This window comes from Anomalospiza imberbis, chromosome Z (assembly GCF_031753505.1).
Source record: "Anomalospiza imberbis isolate Cuckoo-Finch-1a 21T00152 chromosome Z, ASM3175350v1, whole genome shotgun sequence".
NCBI lineage: Eukaryota > Metazoa > Chordata > Aves > Passeriformes > Viduidae > Anomalospiza > Anomalospiza imberbis.
Window position 1 is genome coordinate 34769445 of NC_089721.1, and position 26671 is coordinate 34796115.

General features: G+C 34.2%; 1 protein-coding gene across 1 annotated transcript in view; it reads left to right on the top strand.

Annotated features, from left to right (window-relative positions):
* The window catches only part of PTPRD (protein tyrosine phosphatase receptor type D), a 1172008-nt gene extending 1146922 nt beyond the window's left edge, over nucleotides 1–25086 (top strand). The window contains exons 38-44 of the mRNA XM_068176134.1: nucleotides 6431–6716; nucleotides 7193–7371; nucleotides 8655–8781; nucleotides 9709–9834; nucleotides 14428–14582; nucleotides 18575–18710; nucleotides 21083–25086. Coding sequence (XP_068032235.1) covers nucleotides 6431–6716; nucleotides 7193–7371; nucleotides 8655–8781; nucleotides 9709–9834; nucleotides 14428–14582; nucleotides 18575–18710; nucleotides 21083–21151 — 1078 coding nt within the window. The 3' untranslated portion in view covers nucleotides 21152–25086. The remainder of the gene's footprint in view (nucleotides 1–6430; nucleotides 6717–7192; nucleotides 7372–8654; nucleotides 8782–9708; nucleotides 9835–14427; nucleotides 14583–18574; nucleotides 18711–21082) is intronic.
* The last annotated feature ends 1585 nt before the right edge of the window (nucleotides 25087–26671 follow it).

The following is a 26671-nucleotide window of genomic DNA, read 5'->3' on the forward strand; positions in this document are numbered from 1 at the left end:
TTTGTACACAGATTTGTTTAGGGCTTTGAACTACATTTGGTACTGCAAAAACAGCAACAACAACAACAAAAAGCCTGTGTGGACTAAAGAGTCGTGGTGATAATGTCTTCCTTTTACTCTGTGCTTACAAGATGAAGTCCTGTGTCTGGATGACAACCTCAGACTTCATCACTGTTCCATCAGTCTAAAACCCAACCAGAAAAAGTCCTGAGGACAGCTGCTGTTAAGAAAAGAAGCAGTTATTGGCCACAATAGGAATAGAAACACCTAGAATCAGGGAGGGGTCCAGAGGACTCTGAAACTTGGAATACTTTAGTGGCTAGCAAGTAGGTTCAAGGTCTTCCAGTTATCCAGATAGCATCAGTTGACCTTCTGTTACTCGCATGGATAGCCTAATAGCTCTTCTCCACGAAAATGTAATCAAAGCACAGAAAGAAATATTCCAAAAGCATGAAGCTACTTCTCAAAACATTCCACCCTGAGAATGAAAAGTAGGTTAACTGCAAAGAAAGGAACAAATAATTGTTAGCAGCAAGCAGCATGATTTCTCTCCATTGGTTTCTCTGCTGTGCTGTGCTTCACTTTTATTTATTGACTATAGGATCACAGTGTACTTCCTCTGCTAAATTACCCAGCAATTGCATTTTTTATATTTACTACAGCTATTCAGGCATAGATCTATCTTTAATTGAAGGTAACAAGTCACAGTAAGATGTGATTTTAAAATTAACCTTAAAATGCTTTCTTCTTCTAAACTCTATTTCAGTCAATTTTAGATAATTCTTTTTTTAGTGGAATGCATAATGTCAGGAAGGCATTGTACAGTACAAAAAATGTAAAGTATACACTGAAACTCAATTATCACACAGAAGATTTTTTTAGGATAGTTACTCTTTGATGATAAATACAGAAATCAGTACATTCATATATAAGATTGTATTTAGAGAAGCAGGAAGATAAGAAGGAGAATATATGAGAACTGAATTAATTTTGAAATAAAAAATCACACTAAACCCTTGTACACAGATAAAAAAGTACAGAGGAATAAAGTTGATTTTAATGTATTTTTTTTTATATGTCTGAGTAATTGAAGAAATCGATAACATAGTGATTAAGCAAGGTGTATATGTAAAAATGCTCTATGAAAAGTAGGATTATGGCATGTATTGTTACATAGAATCAACAATCAGTTCTGAAGGAAAACCATAATGAGAAAAATAAGTGGTATGAAATAAGGTCAATGAACTTTTCAGTTATGTACAGTTTCTGCTGTTCCATCTCATAAACAGAACAATAAGAGATTTTTTTTTTTAATCAACAATTCATTATTTCAGGAAAGAAGCAGGTAGAATAGTTATAATTTGTCCCTTTCAGGAAAGGAGAAGCAAGTATCACAATTAATGGTGTGCCATTTCAATGGTATAGTTACTAAAGGTGTCAAGTACCTGGAGGCTGAAGTGTTGATTCAAAAGTAGAGTTCTAAGATGATCTGTTTTATAGCTGGGAAATGGAATGCTTATGCCTTTTATAAATATGTAGGATCACAACACCAAATTTAGACAGTGCATTTTAGTTTCTCTCCCAGGACATGTCTAGGATGTTATTTTTCAGAGTCCCTATCCAAACCCCAGCAAAATCTAATAAAAGGATTTCTGTTGGGGAAGTTGTGTCTGTAACATGTAGGTTAATAACCCTTAATTGAGCCTTTTCTCTCTGAATTTCTTTTGTCATACATGATATTCTGTTACAATGTCTTTCAAAATTTAATTATTACTACTTTAAAAATTATTACTACTTTAAAAATTACTTCCTGTTTGTTTGAAAGTCTCGTCATTTCATTTCATGATCCTAATTTATCTTTGGCAAGTAAAGAAAAAATCATTTTTGTTTCATCTTTTCTATGTAACGTTAATTTATGACTGGTGAGAGGATTTGAAGTGCTCTAATGGAATGTCATTGTTAGAAGGGTCTCTTAAATTTTTTGTTTTGTTGAACATTACTAATGCTACATTTTTAGCCTGCATGAAAAAAATTCATCTTTTAAAATTATTTTAGTAAACAGTTATTTCCTGTACATGGGATTTGTTAGAGAAATTTTTAGTTTTGATTTTCTGTGTTTTAATATTTGAGAGTTTGTTTGTGTTCAAGTTCCAATCTCATAAGACAGCGTCATAAGCTGTATAAACCTTGATCTCTCCAGAGCTGTACTTGGGATTAGATGAAGAGCAAATTTACTTCCTGAGTATTATTATACTTCTGCAGGTGCATATTACAAAAAAAAAAAGTGTGGACTTAAATCTGGGGCAGTTATATTTGAAGAATTTATGGTAATACTAGAATTCTGAGAATGTACAGACTGAAATGAAAAGTCTTATTAAAACTCCATAAAGGAGGAAAGATATAAGGCTGGCTTTTGGGTTATGATTATCCCATGTTTTTGTCTACTACTTATGAAAACTAGGGAGAGTTCTAGACTGAACTTTATCTGCTTAGAGTGAAATATTTTCCTGTTTTCTGATTTATTTTTATTCCGTGTTCTTTTTCCGACATTATATGTGACTTCAGTGATAAGTCTGGTTGCCTCCATGCATAGCCTAGGGATGAAAAAATTCAGTCAGTGAAGTCTTTGGTAAAGCACTGCATCTATGTAAGTGCTGAACACCATTCTTCTTGTCTGGTGTTCAACCATAACCACAGTGAGAAGGGATGAAAAAATTCAGTCAATGAAGTCTTTGGTAAAGCACTGCATCTATGTAAGTGCTGAACACCATTCTTCTTGTCTGGTGTTCAACCATAACCACAGTGAGAAGGAAAGAAAGTCACTGTAAACTTGCAGATAAATTCTCAAAGGTCTCTTATAAGCTGCTATATAATTCTTGAAGCAATTCAATATCTCTTCTCAAATGAACTTTCAATTTACATCTTTGCATAAGGTCTTTATCTTATTTTGATCAGATGTTTCTTTTCAAAAGGATGTTAAAAGGATGGGGTTGTTTCCTGCTTCCTGGCCAGGGGGGTGATTTTCTGCTCTGTTCTAATTTGCTAACCACAAAATGAGAAAATTATCTAAATATTGCTCTTGTCAGAACTACCACAGAATTTCTGTGGGATTGGAATCTAATCAATCATTAAAGGTTCCTCAATAAAATCCAGATCTTTTTATATCTTTCCTATATCACAAGCAATTTCATGTACTTTCAGTTTATAAATGCAAGCTTCATTCAATCTGAAACAGTAATATTCAATAAAATTTTCCCCTGATATGAGTCAAAGATGTGCTACATGACTTTTGGTCCATATTTTACTGTCTTTGCTTCCAATAAAATGATCTGTGAATACTGGTAATTACACTGCCTTCCTTTGCCAAGTCACTGAAGTATCAGTAAAGGGTCATCATTTAAACAGCTATAAATTAATCACAAAAGCCAACCTTTAACACATCCATACAGTGATTTGAATTCAGAATGTCCCCCTTATGCCTCTTCATTTTCCTTTTTTGAATTGTGGCTATTGTAGCTGTATTGCATCACAGGACATTAAGCATGTTTCAGCTCATGGAACTGAGTCAGTCATGATTTTAGAAATTGAAAACAAATGTTATAATACTGTAAATTACAATATTTGAAGCAGTAACAGTTTCCTAATAGGCATGTCTATTTAATAGATACCTAGGTTTTCAGATTGAAAATGCAATAGTTCTTTCACTAACTGAAATGAAAATTTTAAGTTTGACAGCAACACCAGAAGATGCAAACCAAAAGGGCAAGAAAGTCAATAACAAAAGTAGAAATTATTTGTGAAATTATTCTTATTAGTTGAATTATCATGGCTAGCAGATGAAAGACAGGGAATTTTTTTTTTCAGTGGCTTATTAGTGAGGATTCAAACTGTATGGCTTCCCGTATTAAGAAGGATGTGTAACAGTAGAAGAGAAGGAGAAATGGGATAAAAAATTAGGATAGGATAGTTTCTTTATATAATAAGCTATTGTTGTTTGGAGTTAGAAGGTATTGGGGGCAGGAAGAGCACATTTCAAAGAAGAGTTAAGTTAAAATCTTCATATCACTGGTTCCATTTTAATGTGGAAAGTCAAAGAGTAGTTTGGTAGATACACAGCTCATTTATTACGGGCAGAACTAGAATGTAGTGAACACCTTAAAAGAGTAAAATATCCCACTGGATAAAATGGTCCAGAGTGATTTGTGTCAGGAGCCCAAATGACTCCATAAATGTAGTGTATCAGCCCCTTCATCCTTATCATGAAATAAGTGCATAATAATGTGTTTAGATCATAATCTTCACAACTTCTGTATAATCCTGTAGACTAGCAAATATCTTCTGTACTAGAGTATGCTAATAGCTATTTCTCTTTGAGTTTGCTCAGAGAAAAAATAAATATATAAATCATAACAAAAGACATAAAAAGAACAACTGAAAATTGCTCATTCCAGCTGAAGGTGCAAGCTTTTAACTGGCTCGGGATTTTCCAGTTGTGGTCTGCAGGTACCAGTGACCTTTTAGATATTCAATCTGAAAAATGGCATATCCAGTTACAAACATGATGTTGGAACAGCAATTTAATACGTTATAGGAAAAAGAACCATATTCTAGATTACTGAGAAAATCTGCACTGCCAAACTTTTATATTTCTCACTTGGCCCACTCTTAATAAACTGATAAAAACGGAATTTGAAGAGTACTTATTGATTGAAGGAATGGTTTAAAATATTATATAAACCAGTCTGACAGACAAATGTGTGCTACTTCTGTTGATTTTCAGTACAAGAACAAAAAAAAACCCAAAGAAAATCACAATAGTGAGACAGCTTTTTGAGGTTTTCTCCATGATTATAGCACTATTAGTGTCAACAGGTTGTCCTGAAATGCAGTGCTTTCATTATACAAGGTAAATGAACTATTGTTTCATTAGGATAACCATCATTTTGGTTTTTCTTTTATTTTTCCTTCTCTACAATTCCCACTGATGAATATCAGTGATAGGTAATTTTTCTTTAACTCAGAATACGGGTTAATTCTTGTCAGAGTGGCACCTAAGAAAGTTGAGATTGATGCATTTGGTCTTTAGCAGAAATCTTCAGCTGTGTGAAGGGGATCTGCTGCTTGGTGGAGTAATCCATGGCAAGAACACGTGATTAACAATATGTAAATCTGCTGACTTAGAAAGAAGTCTTGCTTTATGCTAATAAAATAGCTTTCTGTTCTGTACTTCCTTCTGATTTGGTTATAAGGAAATTCAGTTTGCTGGTAATTGGCATAAATGCTTAAGAAATAAGAAAGAAGAAATAAATGCAAGAAATAAATGTTTGACCTTGCCTATTGATTTCAGGATGGACTTAAGATATTTAATATCTCTGGAAAATGCAGAAGCTGTGAGAAGTTTTGACTTTTATATAGTTGTCCTCTAGAAGCTCGGGTATAATTATTTTTCTTTCTTTCTATTTATACACAAAAGATTGCAGTTCATGGGGTTCTTAAATATTCTTAATTTAGCTAATCTCAGTGTTTTGAGGGTTTATAAACTGTTGCTTAATACACTATGTATTTCATTTTCAGCCACTAACTGAAAAAATTAGGTATTTAGAAAGCCTGGGACTATAAGTCATTGTTGCAGGCATGATGTTATCTTGGACAGAAAAATGATGTACAAATCCCATCACATTTTACACTTTAGCTTAGTTTAGCTACATGTATGCAAGTAGTTGGCACAAATCTTCGTAAAGTTCAATCATGCAAAAAGATGGTCTGATTTGATTCACTACAGCTGGCATCCAAACACTCGGATTTTCCCCAGCCTACAGCTAGCACGGCTATCTAGTCATGGGTCTGCATTGCAAAGACTAACAGTATGTCCTAGCCAAGTGAAACAGCAGAGGACAGAACAAACTGTGTTAACAGAAGCCACATCAACAGGGTTGGGAGATGGGTGGAAAGTTTACCAGCAAAGTGTAATAGAAATATGTAAGACCCATTTTCTGTTCAGTTATTGTTTGCCAATAAATTTACCTCTGTAAAGAGAATAGCAACAACAGCATGTTTAATGACTTAGAAATCATGCTACAAATAAAGCTTGAATTCTTAGAGGATTTATCATCTCCAGTAATTTCCATTTTTAAGAACATAAACTTAAGAACATGCTGCAAGGTGTTTTATTTCTGTTATAGTCAAACCTGAAACTGCAAGATGCAAAGACCTCATAGGAAAGCATTCTGTGTTCTCAATTGCTTTTAATGGATATTTAAGGCATTTACTTTTTTCAGGACACCAACCTCTTTCGTAAAAGCTGATGTTCATATTCGGAAACATGTGCTGTTTAAATCAGCATTATAAAACTTTAAATTTTGAATGATGTAAAAATAAACACAGTGAATGAAACAGTCCATGTTTTCTCTCCTGTGTTCATTTCTTTCAGTGCTGGAGTCGGCAGGACTGGCTGTTTCATTGTGATAGATGCCATGTTAGAGAGAATAAAGCATGAAAAGACTGTAGATATTTATGGCCACGTAACTCTAATGAGAGCACAGAGGAATTACATGGTTCAAACTGAGGACCAGTACATCTTTATCCATGATGCACTGCTGGAAGCAGTGACATGTGGAAATACTGAAGTGCCAGCCAGAAACCTGTATGCATATATCCAGAAGCTGACACAGATAGAAACAGGCGAAAATGTCACAGGAATGGAACTGGAATTTAAGGTACTGGGATTTTATGTTATGGGTAACCGAAATCAAATAATGTAACACTGAAGCTGCTCTGTTCTTCACCACTTGTTTCCAGTAATCAAAAGATAAAAGACACCATTAGACTAAATTTTTAAATCAGGAAGATGTTTCTTTGTAAAAAGTACAATTCAATTCTCAATGGGTGTCTGGACAAGAACCATTTAGTTGCGGGTGATTTAACCATGCTATTCCTTTATTGTTACTGTGTCATGAAATACGTGTTTGCGTAGTGGTTTAATACTGGAATTTATCCAAATGCACTAATAGAGAAGACATTGTACTTGTAGGTATTAAAGAAGCTTTACAAATATTTGGGTAATGCAATGGAATATGGAAAAGTAAGCATCTGAAGTTGAAATTATTCAGATGCTTACTGAGCAGAGATTATAAAACCTGATAGCATCACTAGTCTTTGTTATACCTGGCCTTAATTTTTTTGTTTTCAACAGCGTCTTGCTAGCTCTAAGGCTCACACTTCAAGATTCATCAGTGCCAATCTTCCATGTAATAAATTCAAAAATCGCCTTGTCAATATTATGCCATATGAATCCACAAGGGTATGCTTGCAGCCTATCCGAGGAGTAGAAGGCTCTGATTATATTAATGCCAGTTTCATTGATGGATACAGGTACAAATAGTGATATGTTCTTATCTTTACTGTTTTAAAAGTTTACAAAATTGTTTATGTAATTATGTTGAAAATAGCAAAACTTAGTATTGAAATTGAGTAATTTTTTGTCTGTTCAGAGCTTGTTTGGGTGTTTTTTAAAATTTTCGTAAAGGGTTTATATTTTTCCCCATGTAATAAAAAAAAAATTGTAAATTACATAGAATCTTAAATATTATATTTTTACCTGTGTTTAAGCCACTGAGAGCTCTCAGTATGCTTTACGTGCTGGAAGTTAATGAGATTTAAGCATCATCATGATTTGAACCCCTATTTCTTCACAGTTTTTCTGCTTAAAATATAGAAATAAGAAGTATAGAAATAAGAAATTATTAGAATATAGAAATAAAATATGGAAATAAGATACAGGAGATACACTCTGTGTGTCAAGGTGATAACCTACAGTCTTGGAACACTGCCTACCAAAAGCCTTTAGTATATAAACTGATGTGCAGCCCACTGGCATCTGCATGACAACATGGAGCAATATGCCCTCAGCTGACTTAAAGCAGCTGGTTGAAAAAGACATGAAAGGGAAATGGCATCATTTGCCTATCTTTGCCATAGTTTAGGTGTGCCTGAGTATCCATATCCACAGAGTGAATTTTCTGAGCTTCAGCTCATAATTGAAAATAAACTTAATCTCCACTAACACCCACAGAGGTATTGCTGTTGCTTGAAAGAAGCAAGAGCAACACAAACTGGTCATCATCTTATAAAGCTGTTGATCCAATCTTTTAACATTTTGGTGATAGCTTTCCCTAGTAGAATATTAGGGCCTGGAAATTCACACTCCATTCCCAAATTTTCTTCCTGCCTTACTTTTGCTGGAGGCATCAGACTGTTGAAATGAAGTTAATAAAGAAACTGCTTGATGTTATAATTCCTAAACTTAATAGATTGTTAGACAGTTATTTCTATAAAATGAACCAGCACAACTAAGTGTTTCTTAAGTGCTTTTTACAGCACACAAAATTGAGCAATTAGGGTTGCATTAAAATTTAAATAATAACGATAAAGTCATACATCATAATATTAACATAGTAATTTTCCTCTCAAAGTTCTAAAAATAAAAAGCCATAATTTGATTAAACAATCATAATAAGGTTTTAATGTGCTCATTATTAACAGAATATACATTTTGTCTCCAGATAATGTTTTCATATAAGCAAAGAACATGAGTATAAATCCATTTTTTTGCTTAAAATAATACTCTTAATCTACCTTTTTTTTTTTTAACATAGACAACAAAAAGCTTACATAGCTACACAGGGTCCTTTAGCAGAAACAACTGAAGACTTCTGGAGAATGCTCTGGGAGCATAACTCTACAATTGTGGTCATGCTCACTAAACTACGAGAAATGGGCAGAGTAAGTACTGCTCTAATATTCCTTTACTAAAATGTTGGTTACAACAGCTCTTTTCATTAAAATATTTCATTCTTATGAATATCTAAAGATGAGGATTTTGGTTCCTTCTCCTTTTGAAATAGGAGTGGTCATAGGTGTAAATTTTTCCAATCTGCTGATATGTTGCAATGGACAAGCTAAACATGATGTTTTTTTGTAGGACACACTGAGATTCAGCAAGAGAGACCATTGCTGACTACTGAAAAAGAAAGATATCTTATTTGGAAACTTCACTTTTGCAGCATCTCCTTGTAAAAATGTTAAAAGAAAATATGGTATTTTTTAGATCTGAATGTCTTCTATGTATTCTGTGCTGCACATTAATGTTTCATCCCCCAGTTTACAATTCTAAACTCATTTCATTGGTACTCTGTCTGCTGGAAGGAACGAAGCAGTCTACTATCTGGACAGGATTACATCAAGAGAAAGCTGGCATCTGATGAGTGAAATATGAGTTATGCCATGTGTCTTAGAGAAAAGAGATTATTCAGGACATGGCTAGTGGATGCAGAGATGGAGTTGTGACTGAGGCTAGGGGGACTTGCTCCAACAAGCAAAAAGGAAGAAAACTGAAGGTGGTATCAAGATGTAAATTGAGATAAAAATTTGCCATTGAAAATTAGATTAAGGATAGCTCTTGTCACTGATAGACAATAAAACTGAGCAGAAGTATAAGCAAGCTCAGGTATACAGCAACCAATGAGAAACCGTTTGCAATGCAGTATTAAAGATAATATTTTACTCTTCACCAACACAAGCAGCTCATGTTCCTGTCACTATTGGCACTTTCCATGAATATTATACTTAGCTGAGTAAAAAAGGGTTTATACCAGTTTATGGTAGTCCTCTCAAATAATAGAAAATGTACTTTACTTTTTTATTTCATAGGAAAAATGCCATCAGTACTGGCCTGCAGAGCGCTCAGCCAGATATCAGTATTTTGTGGTAGATCCAATGGCAGAGTACAACATGCCACAGTATATTCTGAGGGAATTCAAGGTTACAGATGCAAGGGTAAGTCAACATAGCATTACATTTGTTCCCACAAGTTTAAAAGAAAATGTCTATGTCTTCCTTTTTTCTATGCTCAGGGTTTTTAGAATTTTTATTATTATACAGAAAACCCTAGAGATATACTTTCTACAAGCAATAATAAAAAATCAGATGAAGTTTTTAAATAAATGGGATCTTTCCGTAGGAATGATTGACTTCATTCAGATGTAGCATCTGGGCAGCACAACTTCATAGTTCTGAACTCTTTGTGCCAAAATACATTTGATTATTTGAGGACTTTTTTCCTCTTTTTCCTAATTTTTCACTTGACCATTATTGGGTACAATTTTTGCAACGTAGAGTTGTTTTGTTGTTTTGCACCACCCTTTAGGCTGAGTGAGTATGAAGGTTAATTTTCTGCGATTGTAAAACTGCAGAGCAAGTAACATTCATAAGAAAAGCTGGACAAGCTTTGCACATTATAATTAGATTTTTCATGTAGTATATTTTTAGCTCTCTAGTATATCTGCAGAGTAGATACATGCAGCTGTGACCTTAGCATCCTCATCTTCATACTTCATTTCTTATCTGAATTCCTGAGTCCAAAACTAAGTACTCATATAAGATTAAACATACATAAACTTTTAATATGTATTTGGCATTTCTCAGACTTGATTTTTAACACTTCAGTCTGTGTGGCAGGAAAACATACTGTCTGCCTCTCTTTCGGTAGGCACTGTGGAATACTACTTGTTCAAGCAAAATCGCAGGATGTAATATCCAGGAATGAGTGGCTACTCAGAGTTGCCTGTCAGCATCTGAAATACTAGACTTCCTCATGGTTAGCTAGACCACTGCTTTTAATGTGAACTTCAAGTAAAACTGGATAGTATTGTTAGTATTGTATCAAGTCAGCATATGAACCTTTTGTTTGGCAAATGAGATTCAGGTGTAGATTTTTGTAAAGGAACTGTAGATGCATTGGATCTGATTTTCATTCTATTTGAAATGTAATAAGAATCATATGACTCATATCTTCTCTAGCCTATTTGTGCTTAAGAAAAGTGGAGAACAGGCTCCTAGCATCAATCTTTAAACACACTTGCAAGCAGAGATAGTCAAATCCAATTTCACTGCAAATATCCTGATAGTTTTAATTGATTTTCTATTAAAAATCTGTCTCAAGTTGGAAGAGTTATTATGTTACATAGTTTGCAAAGCTCTGATCACAAAATTACAGTTATAACAAAAAGCCATAGCTGTAATTGAAGTGTCCTCAAATATTGTATATTTTTAAAAAATTCCTTTCAAGAGTTTGTATTGAAGTAGAATATTTAAGAAAGTCTGCTTACCTACAGCTATCAAACCAGTAAAGGGGCAAATAAAATAATTAAATTATAAATTTTATATATATATATATATATATATATATATATATATATATATATGTGTGTGTGTGTGTGTAATATATATATATATATGTGTAATATATATATATATATTATATATAATAATAATATATAAATTAAATAATTAAATTTACCAGAACTAATTTTATTTGACATGATAGTAATTTCTCTTTTGGAAAGCATTAAGCACATTGAAAGTTCTGATATAACCTTTTACTATCACATGGTGTTGCTTCTCAAATTTTAAAAATCTGTTTATCTTGATGGTCCAAATTTTTTTAAACTACTTAGAGAGCTGACAGCACCATCCTAAGTTTTCTAGTTATGCTGGAAAACTATAGCTCCTTCCAAATTTACTGGAAGAAATGGGAAATACTTACCGAAATGTACGTTATAATTTTCCTCTAGTAAGGCTTTTGTGGCTTTCACACCCAGTAATTGAAATAGTTTGATTAAATTGTTGCACTCAAAGAAGAGTAAATGCTGGAGTGATTGCAAATGTCCTCTCTCCCTCTCATCTCCAAATCCATCTGTACTGTTACAATACCATCCATTCTATGGAAGAGTGATGACCAGTTATTCCTCTGGGACAAAAAATGAGGCACTGTACCTCTGTAGGCACCAGCAACAAGTGTCTGGTGTGGAACTCTCTTTTATTTCTGAAACTGAACTGTGAGTTGTCGTTAGGTGAAATTGACCTCTGTAACTGTTTCATGTTATTACTTCTAACTGCTTTATACTCACTTTCTCTGGAAACTCAAGAAGTCAGTATAATTGGGACACTCTTATTTAAGGCTAAACTATTAATCATGGCTGTAAGATAGTATTATCCATTCTAAAGCATAATCAAAAGACAATTGAATATCCCCTGTGAGGAGCAAGAATAAATCCAAATGGTCAGCCACTAAATAGGATAAAACATTAAAAGCCCCCTGTGCCACACAGGGATCTGAAAGTACTTATTTTGATTACTAATTGTGCAAACTGTCACAGTATTTGAAAGTAAAGATTTTATTAAAATTCGGCATTTGTATCTGGACTACTGTTGCCAAGAATCTCATTAAAAGAAATCAACACTCTTTATAATGTCAGTAGCAGAAGGAGCTGTAAGAAATTGCAGATCAGTTCCCAAGATGCTTAATGCTAGTCTAACATAGACTAAGTAACTTGAATACTCTGCTCATTAAATAGCAGAGGTTATTGTCATTTCACAGACTTGCATTGGAATACTGAGTTACTGAAATCATGAAACATACTAATACAGTTGATATATACACACCAAAAAAGAAATATTTACCATTAGATCTATTTATGTGAAGAGAAATGTGTTAAATTTCCAGTCCAGACAGACTGGACTTAAATAAATTAGTGTCTTCCTTACTTATTCTACCTGGAAAAAGTTACTGTTATTTAGTCTAAGTCCTATCAGGGTCAGAAATTGCTGAAGACTTTCCATCTCCTTAAGAGCATGTTGCAAGTAAGTCAGATTTCAGGTTTTCTTTCTTTACTTTAAAAGAAATGGAAGGTTATTTTGAAGGGAATGAACCTGTACTTATGTCTTCTTGATAAATTTATATCATCTGCCTAAGGCTGTCTGGAGGATGTGATTTCATTATGTCTTTTTTGGAGAAAATGGGATTACAGAAACCATTATCAGAGATGTTTGTATTAACAAAATACTATTTTGGAAGTAAACATTAGTTCTTTTTGTTGATGCCCACAAGAAATCTAATTGGGTGAATATTTTCAAACTTTACATATTTTTTGGAGAAAAGTGTTTTACAGATACAGGCCACTAAATTGTTACAGTGGTCTAGTGGAAGTACACAGTATGGGTGTCCTCTCATGGAGTAGTTGCTGGTACACTCACACACACATTTTTTCTTTTTTCCTCACTCATCTGAGACACAGGAGGCAAAATCCCACAGAACCAGAGGAAATTTTTGGTGTTTCCTTTGGTTATATTTAAAATCACTTCTGTATCATTTCAAAGGTCTGTAAAAGCAGAATGCTTGTGGTCTAAAGAAAAAGAGAGAAAGATTGTTCTTGCCTCCAGCATAACTTGCTGCTTTTTGATGGGAATCTCCAGTAATAATGTCAATTTTTCATGAGTTTTACTCAGGAAAAAGTTCAATTTTTCATGAGTTTCACTTAATAGAAGACCATTTTGAAGACATGACAGGGTAGGTGCTTAGAAAACATGATGTCTAGAGGCACCAGTTAACATCAGTAGCTCATATTGCCATGATTTTGAACATTACAGTTGTGCAGATTGACAGTGTCATAATCATCAATGTTTGAAAATGCAGAACAAATTTGCTTTATTCGTTTGTATTGCATTTTTCTGTGTCCTAACTTTTTTACATGTTAAATAGGCAGATAGCCCAAGTTGGCATTTAGTAATTCCATTAGCTTCATTATAAAAATAACTATGATGCTGTATTCTGCAATTTAAATAAATACTGTTAGTATTCCTAACCACGGGGATTGAGAAGTTTCAGATGGCTTGTTTTGAGAAAGGAAGCCCTTCCTCTCAATTTTTACTAACTCCAAGCTGTTAGTGAATTAAATGAACCATTATTGAAGGGAAATTTGTTAAACAACTGGCTTGTTTATCCATCTTCTTCCAGGAAAAATGTTCACCTCATACAAAGCAGCTTATTATTGAAGATAACATCTGCAAGGAGGGCAATGACTAAGCAAGTCTTATCAGTAAAGATATTTCTGCTGTGAAGTAGTTGAGCGTATCTCAGAAATGGAAAGTCAGATTAGATGACCTTATTCTACCCGATCTCTATATAAAGGAATTTGTAGTCCACAGGATTCAAAACATAACATACCAAAAAAGTAGTTTACCCTGGTGGGGTATATTCAATTATATATGAATATTATATGTAGTCAGTTGCATATGTCTGTTATACCTTTGGCCTCAGGCATACTTTTTACATCATCAGAATGCCAGATAACTCTCCTATGCAGTGTGGAAGAGAATTCATGCAATATTGTCAATGAAACTCATAATAATACATCTGGGCTGATACAAAAGCTTCGATAGTAGTACTGCAGTTGAAAGAGATTCCATAAATGTAATCTGAGCCATTCCCCAGCTCCTCTCAACATCCTTAGTTTGTGATTGTCTTTATGATTATTTGCTGACCAACTTGAGGCCACAGCAATGATGCTTTATTTGTGTCTTTTATTAAAGGATGGTCAGTCCCGAACAGTGAGGCAGTTCCAGTTCACTGACTGGCCAGAACAAGGAGTGCCAAAGTCTGGAGAAGGATTTATTGACTTCATAGGCCAAGTGCATAAAACAAAAGAGCAATTTGGTCAGGATGGACCAATTTCTGTTCATTGCAGGTAAGTAAACAAAGCTTGAAAACAAATGATATGATAAGCAGATTTGTTTTTTTTTTTCTAAAGTTGACTGCTGATTGTGGCGAACGTGTATATTTAAACAATGTGTCAGAGGTGAACTGTCATATAATGTAATCAAATAGAGGATCTAAAATGGAACAGCATTAACTGCTTTATGAAATGGGGACTGTTCTGTGATATTCCATTTATACAGAAATGATTCTTCAGAAATATGTGGAAACACATAATTTTTTTCACTTATAAATGCCTCTAATGCAGCATAAAAGCAGTCTGGTCAGTGCTGCACAAAGAAGGCATAGGAAGAGCCTTATCACAGGCTGCTACATCTGATATTTTTTCCACTAGAAATTAAAAGTGAGGCTTTTACTTTGGTGGGAATTATTAGCTGCAAATAAGCTAGTTACACCTCAGTGGCACATTAGTAGCAATCAAGATGAGGCAAAAAAAAAAAAAAGGTAGCTATCTCAAGAAAGGGAATGGAATAGAAAGTGGTGTTTAGAAATTTTGCCTGTCAAAGAAATCATTGAGGTTTGAGTTGATGAGTTCTAGCTTCAGAACTTAGTGCTCATTTCTGATGTGATGACTTCCCTCAATTCCTTGGCAATTGATATGCAGATGAAAACGGCTTGCATGGTGGTTAGAAATAATCCAGTATGGACTTTTTAATATTCTTTTATTTTTTATTTATTTCCTCTACAGTATTCTAGAGGCTATAGCAGATGGCCAAAAATATCTTTATCTCTTATCTCTTATTTAATAAATTGTTTTCTATAAATTTCATTAGGATTTTAGATACTCATTTTTGTAATACAAAATTATTTTTGTAGATTAAATATTATTATTTATATAACAGATGCAAAATACTGACACAAGTTGCAAGTCCTTACAGCAAGTCAAGTAGTGCCCCAATACTATCATGAAGACGAATGAGTTTACTAGAGCCTAGTAAACAGAGGGAGAGAAATTTTCATCTTTCCAAAGTCAGGGGTAAACAGAAGTTGAGTTCTTTATGATCCTCTAATCTGAAAGACAGACAAAATAAATGCATTGGAATATTTGAATCCTACTTTTCTTGTGTGCCTAAAATTTTTTATAGGCTGCTAAGGAGAATAGCATTGCAGAGCACTGATTGGGATTCATTATGCGAGGGAGATGAAGAACAACCCAGATGAGAATAAGCCTTATTCTTCAACATTAATGAGTTTTGAGAGGACAGGAATAATAAGCAATATTTATGCCTTTATGCAGATAAGAAAGCAAAGTGGTATTTTTCTTCTAGGTTCTTTGTACCATGTAGACTTGTCCACTTGTGACTACAGTGAATACTGCTTACAGTACACTGCATATCCCTCCCAAATGGATGTGATCTTTCGTGGTAAAATTACGGACTTTTATCATTGACTTTGCTAGAAACAAAGTCAAATGCAGTGTAACTAATCATGGCTTGGGTTTTAAATGTCTTTATCATTATTGTAATGACTATTTAGGGACTGGTAATGCTAATCATCATTGCCAGTGTTAGTCAACTTACATGAATAGGAAGTGTCCCTAGCAAATTAGTACGTTTGTTTATTTCTTTCAGGAAACACAAGATCCTGGATACCTGTGCTTTCCTAGTCTCTGAGGGATTACTGAAATAATGCCTCCAGTTTGTACCATGATGAGTTTTACAGTGAATTAAAACTCTCCTAGTGTCACTTCCTTTGGGTCTTCTTTACATTCTATACAATTTTCACAAGCTTGCTTTATCTGTTACACAGTAAACCCTCACAATCCACAATCCTAAATCCTTTTCCATAGCATTTTTACAAATAGGTCAGTGTGTTGAATTAAAAAATTTCTAGCCTCATGAGGCAGATAGTTAAAACTATTTAAGAGAGCAAAGGGCTAGTCAACTTGAAGCAAAATTTTCACTTAAACTGGTATTAGATATTTATAGTCTTTTTATTCCAGCTTTTAGCTGAAGACGGAAGACCTTTTCCAGAATGCAGTCAAGATGTATTTGTAATAATAAAGTCTTCTCTCTTTGAAAAAATCAATACATCCATATTGTTAATTAAAGCATCTCAACTTTAGTTTCTAGTCTAAATTAAAAATCACGGGGAGTCATAATGCATCATGAAGAATTTCTTTGCTCTAGAAATCCTAAGCATTTTTGGATAGGAATTGTTCCAATGTTAAAGTATGTTTGCCACTCTAAGAGGAACAGGATCAATTTCCTGCAGGCTTTTCTCAAGACATTACACTTAATGATGAATTAGGATTTGCAAGCATTGAGATGGTTCCATATTAGTCTCTCTTCCTCATTAAGTTTCTCCTGGAGAGTCTTGCTGTTTTTTTAAGTACCCAAGAAAACAAATAAATTTCTTCCTTTTGCTTGAGATTTCTGAGTAATTTTTTAAAAGTAACAAAGATTTGTCTAATATATGAGGCCAGAAATCTTATCACAAATTTAATTTTTTTTTTTTTTTTTTAATATTCAAATGGCAGAGCAGGAGAATGTAAAATGGTAGTCTGCCTTCATTCTCCTGGTCATTTTCTGGGCTACTTAGTTTAGATCACACTAAGGTCAGTGTGTCACTTAGTTTAGATCACAGTAAGGTCATCAGGTCCATTCAAGCTCGTTCCAATGAGTAGGTTCCAGAATTTTTCAGGATGTTTCTTAAGTAGTAGCTGTCTAATTTACCTCATCAGGTACCTTACACTACAACTGCTTTAGATGTCCAGGACTGTTGTTACACCATATAGGTAAATCACCACTGACAACATGATACTCTGTCAAGTGGTGTGTGAGTTGTCCTTGGCTTCAGCAATCTGAAGGCCCACAGCCCATGCAAAATTGATACATTTATTGCATATGTCTAATAGCCCTAGAAGAGCTCTGACCTAGACCAAGCACTAAAATACCATCATACAATTTGAACATTCAATTTCCATATTAGTTTTGTGAATTTGCTGGATTTCTGTCATAGTTCATATGAATATTCAAGAGTTCTTCAGGATTTCCCTGTTGTTCATGCTGTTCCATTCATAGATCTGGTGAATAGGTCTCATAAATATTCAGCTTTCCAAGGTTATCTGGCTAGAGAAAATCTTGTGAAATTATTAGCATCAACAGTGAGATGATGAGGTGCTTGGTTTCTATCCATAGAAGTTTGGACTTAGAAAGTTTTATTTTCTGTGTAATTACCTGTCTCTTTTGCAAAGGATAATCCTCATGAGTAAGTGATTGTTTAATTTTAAAAGCTGACAGCTATTGGCTCTGTTCATGGCAAGAATTTCCATCACTTCTTGAGGGTTAAAGCTAATAGTATAAACCCAGGACAGAACAGAGAGCAAACAAACTACATATATACTCAAAAAAGATTTTTGAGACTAATGTAGACAAACATGGTAAATGTATATAAGCAAAGATCCAAACTGCCAGACTTGAATAAGATCTGAATTGAGATTTTTCTCTGTCCATTATTTGAATTGGAGCAAGTATGAACAAGTTTGATATTAAATGAACATCCATACTTCTAACTTAAAGTAGAAGGTAAAATAACACAGTGAAGATATACAAAACGGCATATACATGACGAACTAAAGTAAAGCAAGCAGTAAAATGCATTTTGGCTTCATTTTCTCCTGTCAGTTCCAATGTATGTTACTGGCAACAAATGTTAACATTTGCCTTCACCATGCACTGATTATTGTATATCTGGATGAACAAAGCAAGTCACTTTGCAAGGAAGACTGGAGAGTCTGGATGTACTCAGCAGATGTAAGGTTAGCTTGAGTGCAGTTATTCTTTTGAATGCAATATGGTAATTTGCTGTGGAATTTTGCTTAGTGAGCCTTTCCCCATATAGAAATTTATACACATATGGTGTGTTGTAACTACAAAGAATTTGTCAGCCAATTCTTTCAGCATTAACTGTCAATTAACATTTGTTTTTTTTCTTTTATTTTATCTTCACTTTTTTCAACAGTGCGGGTGTTGGAAGGACTGGAGTATTCATAACCCTGAGCATTGTGTTAGAAAGAATGAGATATGAAGGTGTTGTAGACATCTTCCAGACTGTCAAAATGTTAAGGACACAGCGGCCGGCCATGGTACAGACAGAGGTGAGCAAAACAGTATCCTTATGCAATGGTGATGGAAAAGAAGTGGTATTTACACAAGCAAAAATATACACAGATAGAGACTGTATAAAACATGCTTACAGTTATATGTGAAGCCATGTATTGGCCCTGTGACTACAGGGTAGAATCTGCCACGAAGGTATTTCAAGGACGATTTTCTGTTATTGCAGTAGTTACTGCAAGATGAGGAAGAAAAAAAATAATTTCCATAATGGATCCTAAATTATGGTAGTTAAGAAAATCCATTTGTGAAACATCACACATTTTTATTTGATCCTTGTTCCCTGGCAGAAATGTGTGGTAGTAAAGAAGCAGGCAAATTGTTTCTGCAGGTGGATCCACTGACTTTTTCCCCTGGGAGCAAGGTCTTGATTATGTCTGCAGACTGACACTGTATTATTTTAATGGTTTCTTGTGTCACTAAGCAAATGGCTCTTTGGCCTGAAAATCATAATGGTAAATTCAGCATTCCGGGTAACTATAGTGTAAATAATTTCTATGCTATTAAGTGTGGCATAGGGAAATATAGAAAGACATAAGCAGTACAAACCAGTTACCTGGGCTTGTATGCTTGGAAATCTGTCATGTCATAAAGAATGCTTAAACATTATCAGTTAATGTGCTTAATTTTTGCCTTAATTTCTAAGCAGAAGACCTGGACTAATCCAGAGTCAATAGGTTAGGAGAACCAACAAAAAGAGCAAGAGCAGGGAAACATTTTAGATCAAACATTTATTTAGTATAATTTGATTGACACTGGCCTGTGAAATTTAAGATGGTTCCCCAGAGTTTGCCATTTTCCACAAGAAAATTAACTTGTTCAGTAGAAGCTGGGTAGTTTTACTTCTAAGAAGACAACTTCATAAAAGCTTATATGAAAAATACAGATATTTATTTTCTAATCTTGTCAGCCAAGTAAATCACTGTGACCATACTGAAGAGTTAATTCCATTTCTTTTCCATTACCATCATTCTTCTGGATAAGCAAAATAAAAAATTACTGCTTTCTGTCATTTTCGCTCTAAGAAATAACTAAAGTATACAGAAAACTATGCTTCTTTGAGCCTACCTGACAAGTGCAGAGTTCAATTCTGCAATATATGATCCCTCCCCCTATTTTGACTTATTTCTGTATGCTACCCTTCATCCCCACTTCTGAAAGCAAACGTGTTCTCTACACATTTCTTCCAGGATTCTGTGGCAAACAAATCTCTCATTTCATGTTATAAACCACCAGGAAATCTAATCCTTATTAAACAAAGCACTTCCATGTGGACCACACATACACTTAAAATTCAGGCATATGTGTAATGTATTCTGCCACTTTTCTAACTATTCCAACTAACAGAAATTAACTATGAGTAATCGTACCACCTCAGTGAAGCAAATATTGGATTAGCTTCCTGGCCTCCAAAAGAATTTTAATTGTGATCTTAACTGCAGCCTATGCAATTACCTCATAGCAATATCAGAAAAGTAAACAGACATCCCTGGTATTTTTGAGCAATTTCCTTTATTTTTTTTTTTAATTTTTTACATTTTACTATTTAAACCAAGAATGGCAGTTAGAAATAAATACGTAGATGTGCCATTTTAGTGTAAGTGTGCAGTGTAGCATAAATGTGCAAAAGGACTGCTTTATAGAGGTGAGAATAACACAAACTTTAAATGTTGGATTCATCTGATGTACAAGAAAATTTCTCACCACACTAAACTTCTCTCTGCTTCCATGTATATGTTGAAATTAAGTCTGTTTTATGTGAATAAGGTCCTTTAGCTCCATTTATCTCCTTAGGTCCTTTTCTTGACACAGGCCAAAGTATCTTCACATCTTCATCAAAGCCTTTATTACTGAAAGGTTGGGATTCCCTTTGCTTTTTTTACATGATTTTTAACCTGATGGTTTTCCATACAGAATTCCATATTCAAACTGTGATGGACCTTTTTACTTAGTGTGTTGTATTAGCTGCAGAATTCATTGTTTGTTTTGCTACTTATTTTCAAATACATGGGGGGAAAACATCCTAGCATGTTCCTATCAGAAAGAAAGCTTTATGCTGATAATGTTTTAATCCAGAATAACAGACTGTCCGTAGGTGGGTATATAGTCTCTGCACAAAAAGAAGTTGCATTCTGTGAAAAATTTTGTTGCATTAAATGAGTGTCTGTCTTCATCTGTTGTGACCCAGAGTGATTTTCTGTTGGTGTCAGTAAGTGAATATTGCCGAACTGAAGATGCCTCTGCGGTATATTTGTTTGTAGCTACAAGATACTCACTATTATTTGAAAGAAACTAGAAATCAACCAACAAGCTGACTTTCTGATGCATTTGTTTTCTATTTTTCTTTCTCTAGGATCAATACCAGTTCTGCTATCGAGCCGCACTGGAGTATCTGGGCAGCTTTGATCACTATGCAACATAAAAACCCATTGTGGATTTTTATTGCAGGCCCTTTAAGATCCAGAGAGCCGCTTCTGAGCCATACAATGTGCTTTAGAAGTACTTCTTAACTCTTAGCTAAGGAGCAATTATTGGGGATATATAAAATAAAAAATAATTAAAAAAAAAACAAATGAACAAAATATTGGGGATATATAAAACAAAAAAAACAACAAAAAAAATACCCCACCCAACAAGAAGTATTCCATGTGGACCAAGAATTCACAGTTTAATAACCTAACCATAATAAAAGAATCCTGACCACTGAGGCGTCTAAAGGATCTCATTTACAGATACCTCAAGGGTTCGACATTGGTTGAAGTTAAAGGGAAGAGGAAATTTAATCAGAAAGAGTGATCATCTTCTTCAGGATTACATGATTTTGCAAAGAGGAGTTTTGAGAACTGCAGTTCAGTGCAAGATGTTTGTGGCAAGGTTGGGTTCTGGCTTCTCAAGCAAAGCGGACTCTTTACTTCAACATCACCGTTTCCCATCAAACTGCTCATCATAACACTTAAGGGAAAATGTGGGAATGTTTAAAAAGAAAGTCGTTGACTTAGTTTTTTAGTATTGTAAAGATACTGCTGACCTGTGCTTCATTTTTAACTGTGTAAACTTTTTCCTTTTTTTAACAAGAGTTTATCATTCAATGAAGTGAATTAAAGAAAAGGTTGCATAACTGTTAATATTTTTGTTTTAAAATGTAGATTTTTTTTAAGCTGTAGAACTGTTATCTGTAATATTGTGCTGTAGAAATGTTAGATACTTTGAAAAAAATTTGCACATTTTTGTGCAGTCCTACAGTACCACAGTCTTGTTAGATATGAATTTTGTAGCTTTATTTGGGTTTTTTTTTTCCTTTAAGAAAATATTCATTGTAATCAGTTAAATCAAAATGGGGCTTTTGGTTTATTTTGGAATCAACAGGGAGGCGCAAAGTATAAAGATGCTGCTAGCACATACACACACACACGCACACATATGCACATGCACACTCACACCCTCTCTCTTTTTTATATATATATATATATATATATGTATTACTGTCTACATTTTTTTGACTCTCTGTATAGTTGCAGAGAATACAGATGGATTCAAATAGAGATTCACACACATGCACATGAACATATAAGTCCTTACATACCTGGATTTATGAAAGCATTGGGCAAGTTTTCCCACATACTACAATTATATCCGACTACAGTTTGATCATCTCTGCATTTTTAAGGTCCATAAACTTCTGTTTCAAAGGGAAGTGAGGAATGCACATCATTGATATTTGAATGCCATCTCTATCCCAAATAATATTTCTATCCACATTTCCACTTGAACACACACACATATGTACACATACAGAGCACACACATGCACACACGCACACAGAGTATGTGATTTAGGCTTCAAGTGAAGTTCAATATTTGTAACACTATAGTGCAATAAGAAATCATATTATTAAATGTAGGAGGTGTGCATGTGGGAAAGGTCAGTGCATATCCCTTTAGGAGGGGAGAATGTTGTAATATACTAGGTATTAAAATGTTTTAAAATTGTATTCAATAGTATACTGTCTATAGTGTGCGCTATATAATTTACATTTATTGTATGTAACAGGGCAAAGCCAAACACACATTGCTCTGTGAAATCAAACGTTTTGTGGCATACAGCATTGTTTGGGGATGCTGGGGTTTATTTTAATTTTACATTTAGAGTGCCTTATATTTGATGCCTATTTTGAATAGTATTTCTTTAAGTTAACCTTCATTTGTATTTAGTTTAGTTTGTTTATATCTCTGTTGTTCTTTTCAAACATTTTAATACATGTACCAGACAATTTTGAAAAATATGCATTTCCAGTTTCTATTCAAGTATGGATGGTAATAAATGATAACCCAAAATGCATAGGTAGTCAAGGCCCTTTATCTTTCCATATTTCTAATAACAGAATAACCCACAAATTTGAAATCTATTTCTGGTTGGCTTTTCGAACCCACTTTCTCACTGGTTATAGTGTTATCTGTCATTGCCGAGCTGTAGCAGCACAGTAGCAGTAGTTGACATCAGCAGTGGTTCTGCATCTTATTTTTTTTTTTTTTTTTTCCCTTTTTCTTTTTTTTTTCCAAATTTATTTTGGGCCAAGTCCTGCTCATTTGCTTGTGTCAACAGATTGCTAAAGTCAGACCCTTGCTTTCAGTGGGAAGGTTCATGCAAGGCTAGCAAGACTGAGCCCACATGACATATTGGAGATTGACAGATTTTATTCTAGGAAAAAGGAAAATTCTCTAAACAGCACAAAGTACTTTTTGAGACTCTTTCTAGAATGCTGTTTACAATGACCTTGGTCACCCTGTGTTCTGCCATTGTTAGTACATCAACATCAAAGGATGTATTCTTGGGGTTTCAAATAGGAGCATTGCTGTGGCTTCTCCATGTGGCCTCAACATTTTTAGTTCTTCTTCCAATTTTCCCACTCCTATGAGAAATAAAAATAAGAAAGACCAAACTCCAGCAATTGTATTTGAGCACTTTTGTAATGAAAAAAAAGCCCAAGCCAAAAAAATCAAAACAGAAATATAAATATATATATATATATGGAATAGAAGTATTATAGAAGGCTACCTCAGAATGAGATTCTATAACTTACATCTGAACCAGAGAAGAATGTGCACTATGTTTGTTTCTCTTCTTTTTTCTTGATTTATATGTTGAAATAATTGAAATGCCAGGTTATGTAGTGTGGTCATGTTCTTCAACTCAAATATAGGAAATCAGAAATAGAAAACAAAGTGTCATTTTGAAAACATAGACTAAGGAAGGTTCTTGCACACTGAATCTGTACACAGATCAGTGCATTTTCCATAGCAGACTGTCTTGAAAACTCCAACAAAAATAAGGGAGTAAAAGAAACACAAAAAAGCAGAGCCAGTTTGTGAGAAAAACTATAGTACAACTAAATACTTCTTTCAGGGTTTTGTTTCTTATGATAGGTCTTAGCATCACTGATGTGCATTCCACTTTCTGTATTCTAATATATGCATTCTACAGTTAATTTAAATTGTGAGCATCTTTGTCTACATACATCATACATTTCCAAGCTTAAAATTGGTTTCATCAGCATAACCAGTACGGTGCTATTATTTACGTTTGTATGTGTAGTTATGAATAATTTTGTAATTAGTTGCAATGGGGAAAAAAACACAAAATATATAAATATGATTTATGCAAAAGTTTAATTTAGCTCTTTTTAAAAATTTATTTGAGTGGTTAGATAGTGGAGAAGATGGCTGGGGGAAGGAGTGACCTTCTAAGGAGATTTGCACTTTCTATATATACCTTTGTACTATGCACTGCCCTATTGATTCTACACCCAATAATAACTTGAACCCATCTGTAAGAAATTGCTTACAAAATCCACTTGTATGTATTTAAAAGACAGAGAACATGTAAAAAGGAAAAAAACAACTGCTTTTTTTTTTCCTTTTATTCTCTCCCATTCTAATTTATGTTTATTTTTCTTTCTCTTTTTTTTTTTTTTTTTTCTTTTTTTTTTCCCTTGGTGCCCTGATACTCCACAGATATCAGAAGGCTGCAGGTCTCATTATAACCATCCGTTATGTGGCTTTGCCATTCAAGCTTGGAGTGTCTTTACAAAAATAATAAAAACTTGTGTTCTTTGCTCTTGTTTTGGATGCATAGACTGAAAAACTTAAAAAATTTACCTTGTAAAATGGCTTGTTAAAAAAGATACAATTACCTCTAATTAGTAGTACGCATAAATGTTTTACAGAATGAAAGGCGTGCTTTTTATTTTCTTACTTCGTTACATTGGTGGCAAAAGGAAGTCTGTATGAAAATCAGTTCTTTGCTGACACAAGTTCCATTTGTTACAGACGAATTCTAATAAAATGTCAGTGTTATGCAGCCCTGGTCTTCTTTCTTAAGCAGTACTTTTGAAATCAAAGCTTGTTTGGTCCCTCTTGGTGATAAAGGAGTTTAATTGAAACGACAAAGCAGTCATTAATCTTCTTAACTAGCTGCTGGACAGTGGAAAATGCATTCTTATGTTAGCAAATATATATCATCTTCAGGAGCAAGCTTTGAGCCAGCATAGGCAAACCCTTTGGCATAATTTCTCATAGTTTCATGAGCTTAATTGAAATTACCACACTTTACATGCCTCTGGAGTTCCCCTTTGTGCTTTAGAAATGTATCACTACACTGAGAAAATAGATTCCACTCCATTCATAAGTGCAGCTCTAAGAGGGCAAAATATCCATATATTTGAGGTAAATGGTGAATTTTTAATTCCTGCAGATTTGGCATCTTCTGGGGTAAATCCAAAGTCGCTTGTCAGAATTCAGTTCCTGAAATTGTGGCAAGCTGTCATGACTTTTGACTGATTTCTGTTATGCACTGCATATGCAGTGAGTGCAAATGTGAGTCTGTGAGGCTACTATCCAAATACTATGGTAGAGTTTTTAAACACGTTGGAAAAGTTTTAGATAAATAAACACAACAGGTGTATCAAGGCAAGCTACAAGGGGCATGGCATGGCAATCTATTCAAAGAAAACAAGTCTTGCTCTGTCTGCTTGTTTTGAAAGAAGGCAGGTTCTGTCTCCAAGATTGCTTTGTAAGGGAATACAGTCTATTAGCAATTAGTATTAAGTACATGTTAATAAAGAATTCTCTGTGCTGGAAGGATGTGCAAGACATTAACATTAGGGTGATTTCTAAGAACGTGTATTGTTCTTGGCCTAATTTCCACTTGAAGATGGTGATAATAGTGTAAATGTGAAGCCTTGATATTCTTACAGAGGCCTATTAATGTTTTTCCACTGACTTCTGTGGATTTTACAATTACTGCATTGCAGACTGCCTTTGACTTTAACTTTTTATGCATAGTCTGTGCAAGGTGGTTTAGAGATGTGTTATGTAAGGGTTTCTTTAACTATCTGAGTGGCTTTAGATGGTACCCTTTAATGTCAGCATTGACTTCTTTGGATTTTCCTGTTCTGTGCATCTAGCATGGACCATAATAAAGTGTGAAAATGAGTATTGAAAAAAATATTTGGCTGTGTATGGCTTAATAACTTGTAAGTTAATGGGGTTTTAACAAAGTAAGTTCTAATTCATGCTTAACACAGAAAAAAGATGCCATGTACTTCGAGATCATTACTGTTCAGAAATGCTGTTGAGATGTGAAATTAACCTATCTCAAAGCAAAGCAATAGCTACAGACCTTCAAACAAAATAATATTTACATCTTTTCTATATTATCCAATCTCTTGGACCAAATTCTAAGATTCCCAGAATCTTTATCGTTCATTAGTATCTCTACAAATGGGTCAGTCCTGATTCTAAAGTAATAAGGGATTTCCATCTACAAATATACCCATTGCCTGCTTTTCCCAGTCTGTGCAGACAGAAGTGGGACAGAAGGGAGCTATTGGTAATGGAATAAACAAAGTATTGAAAAAGTAATGAGAAGGAATGTATGAAAATAA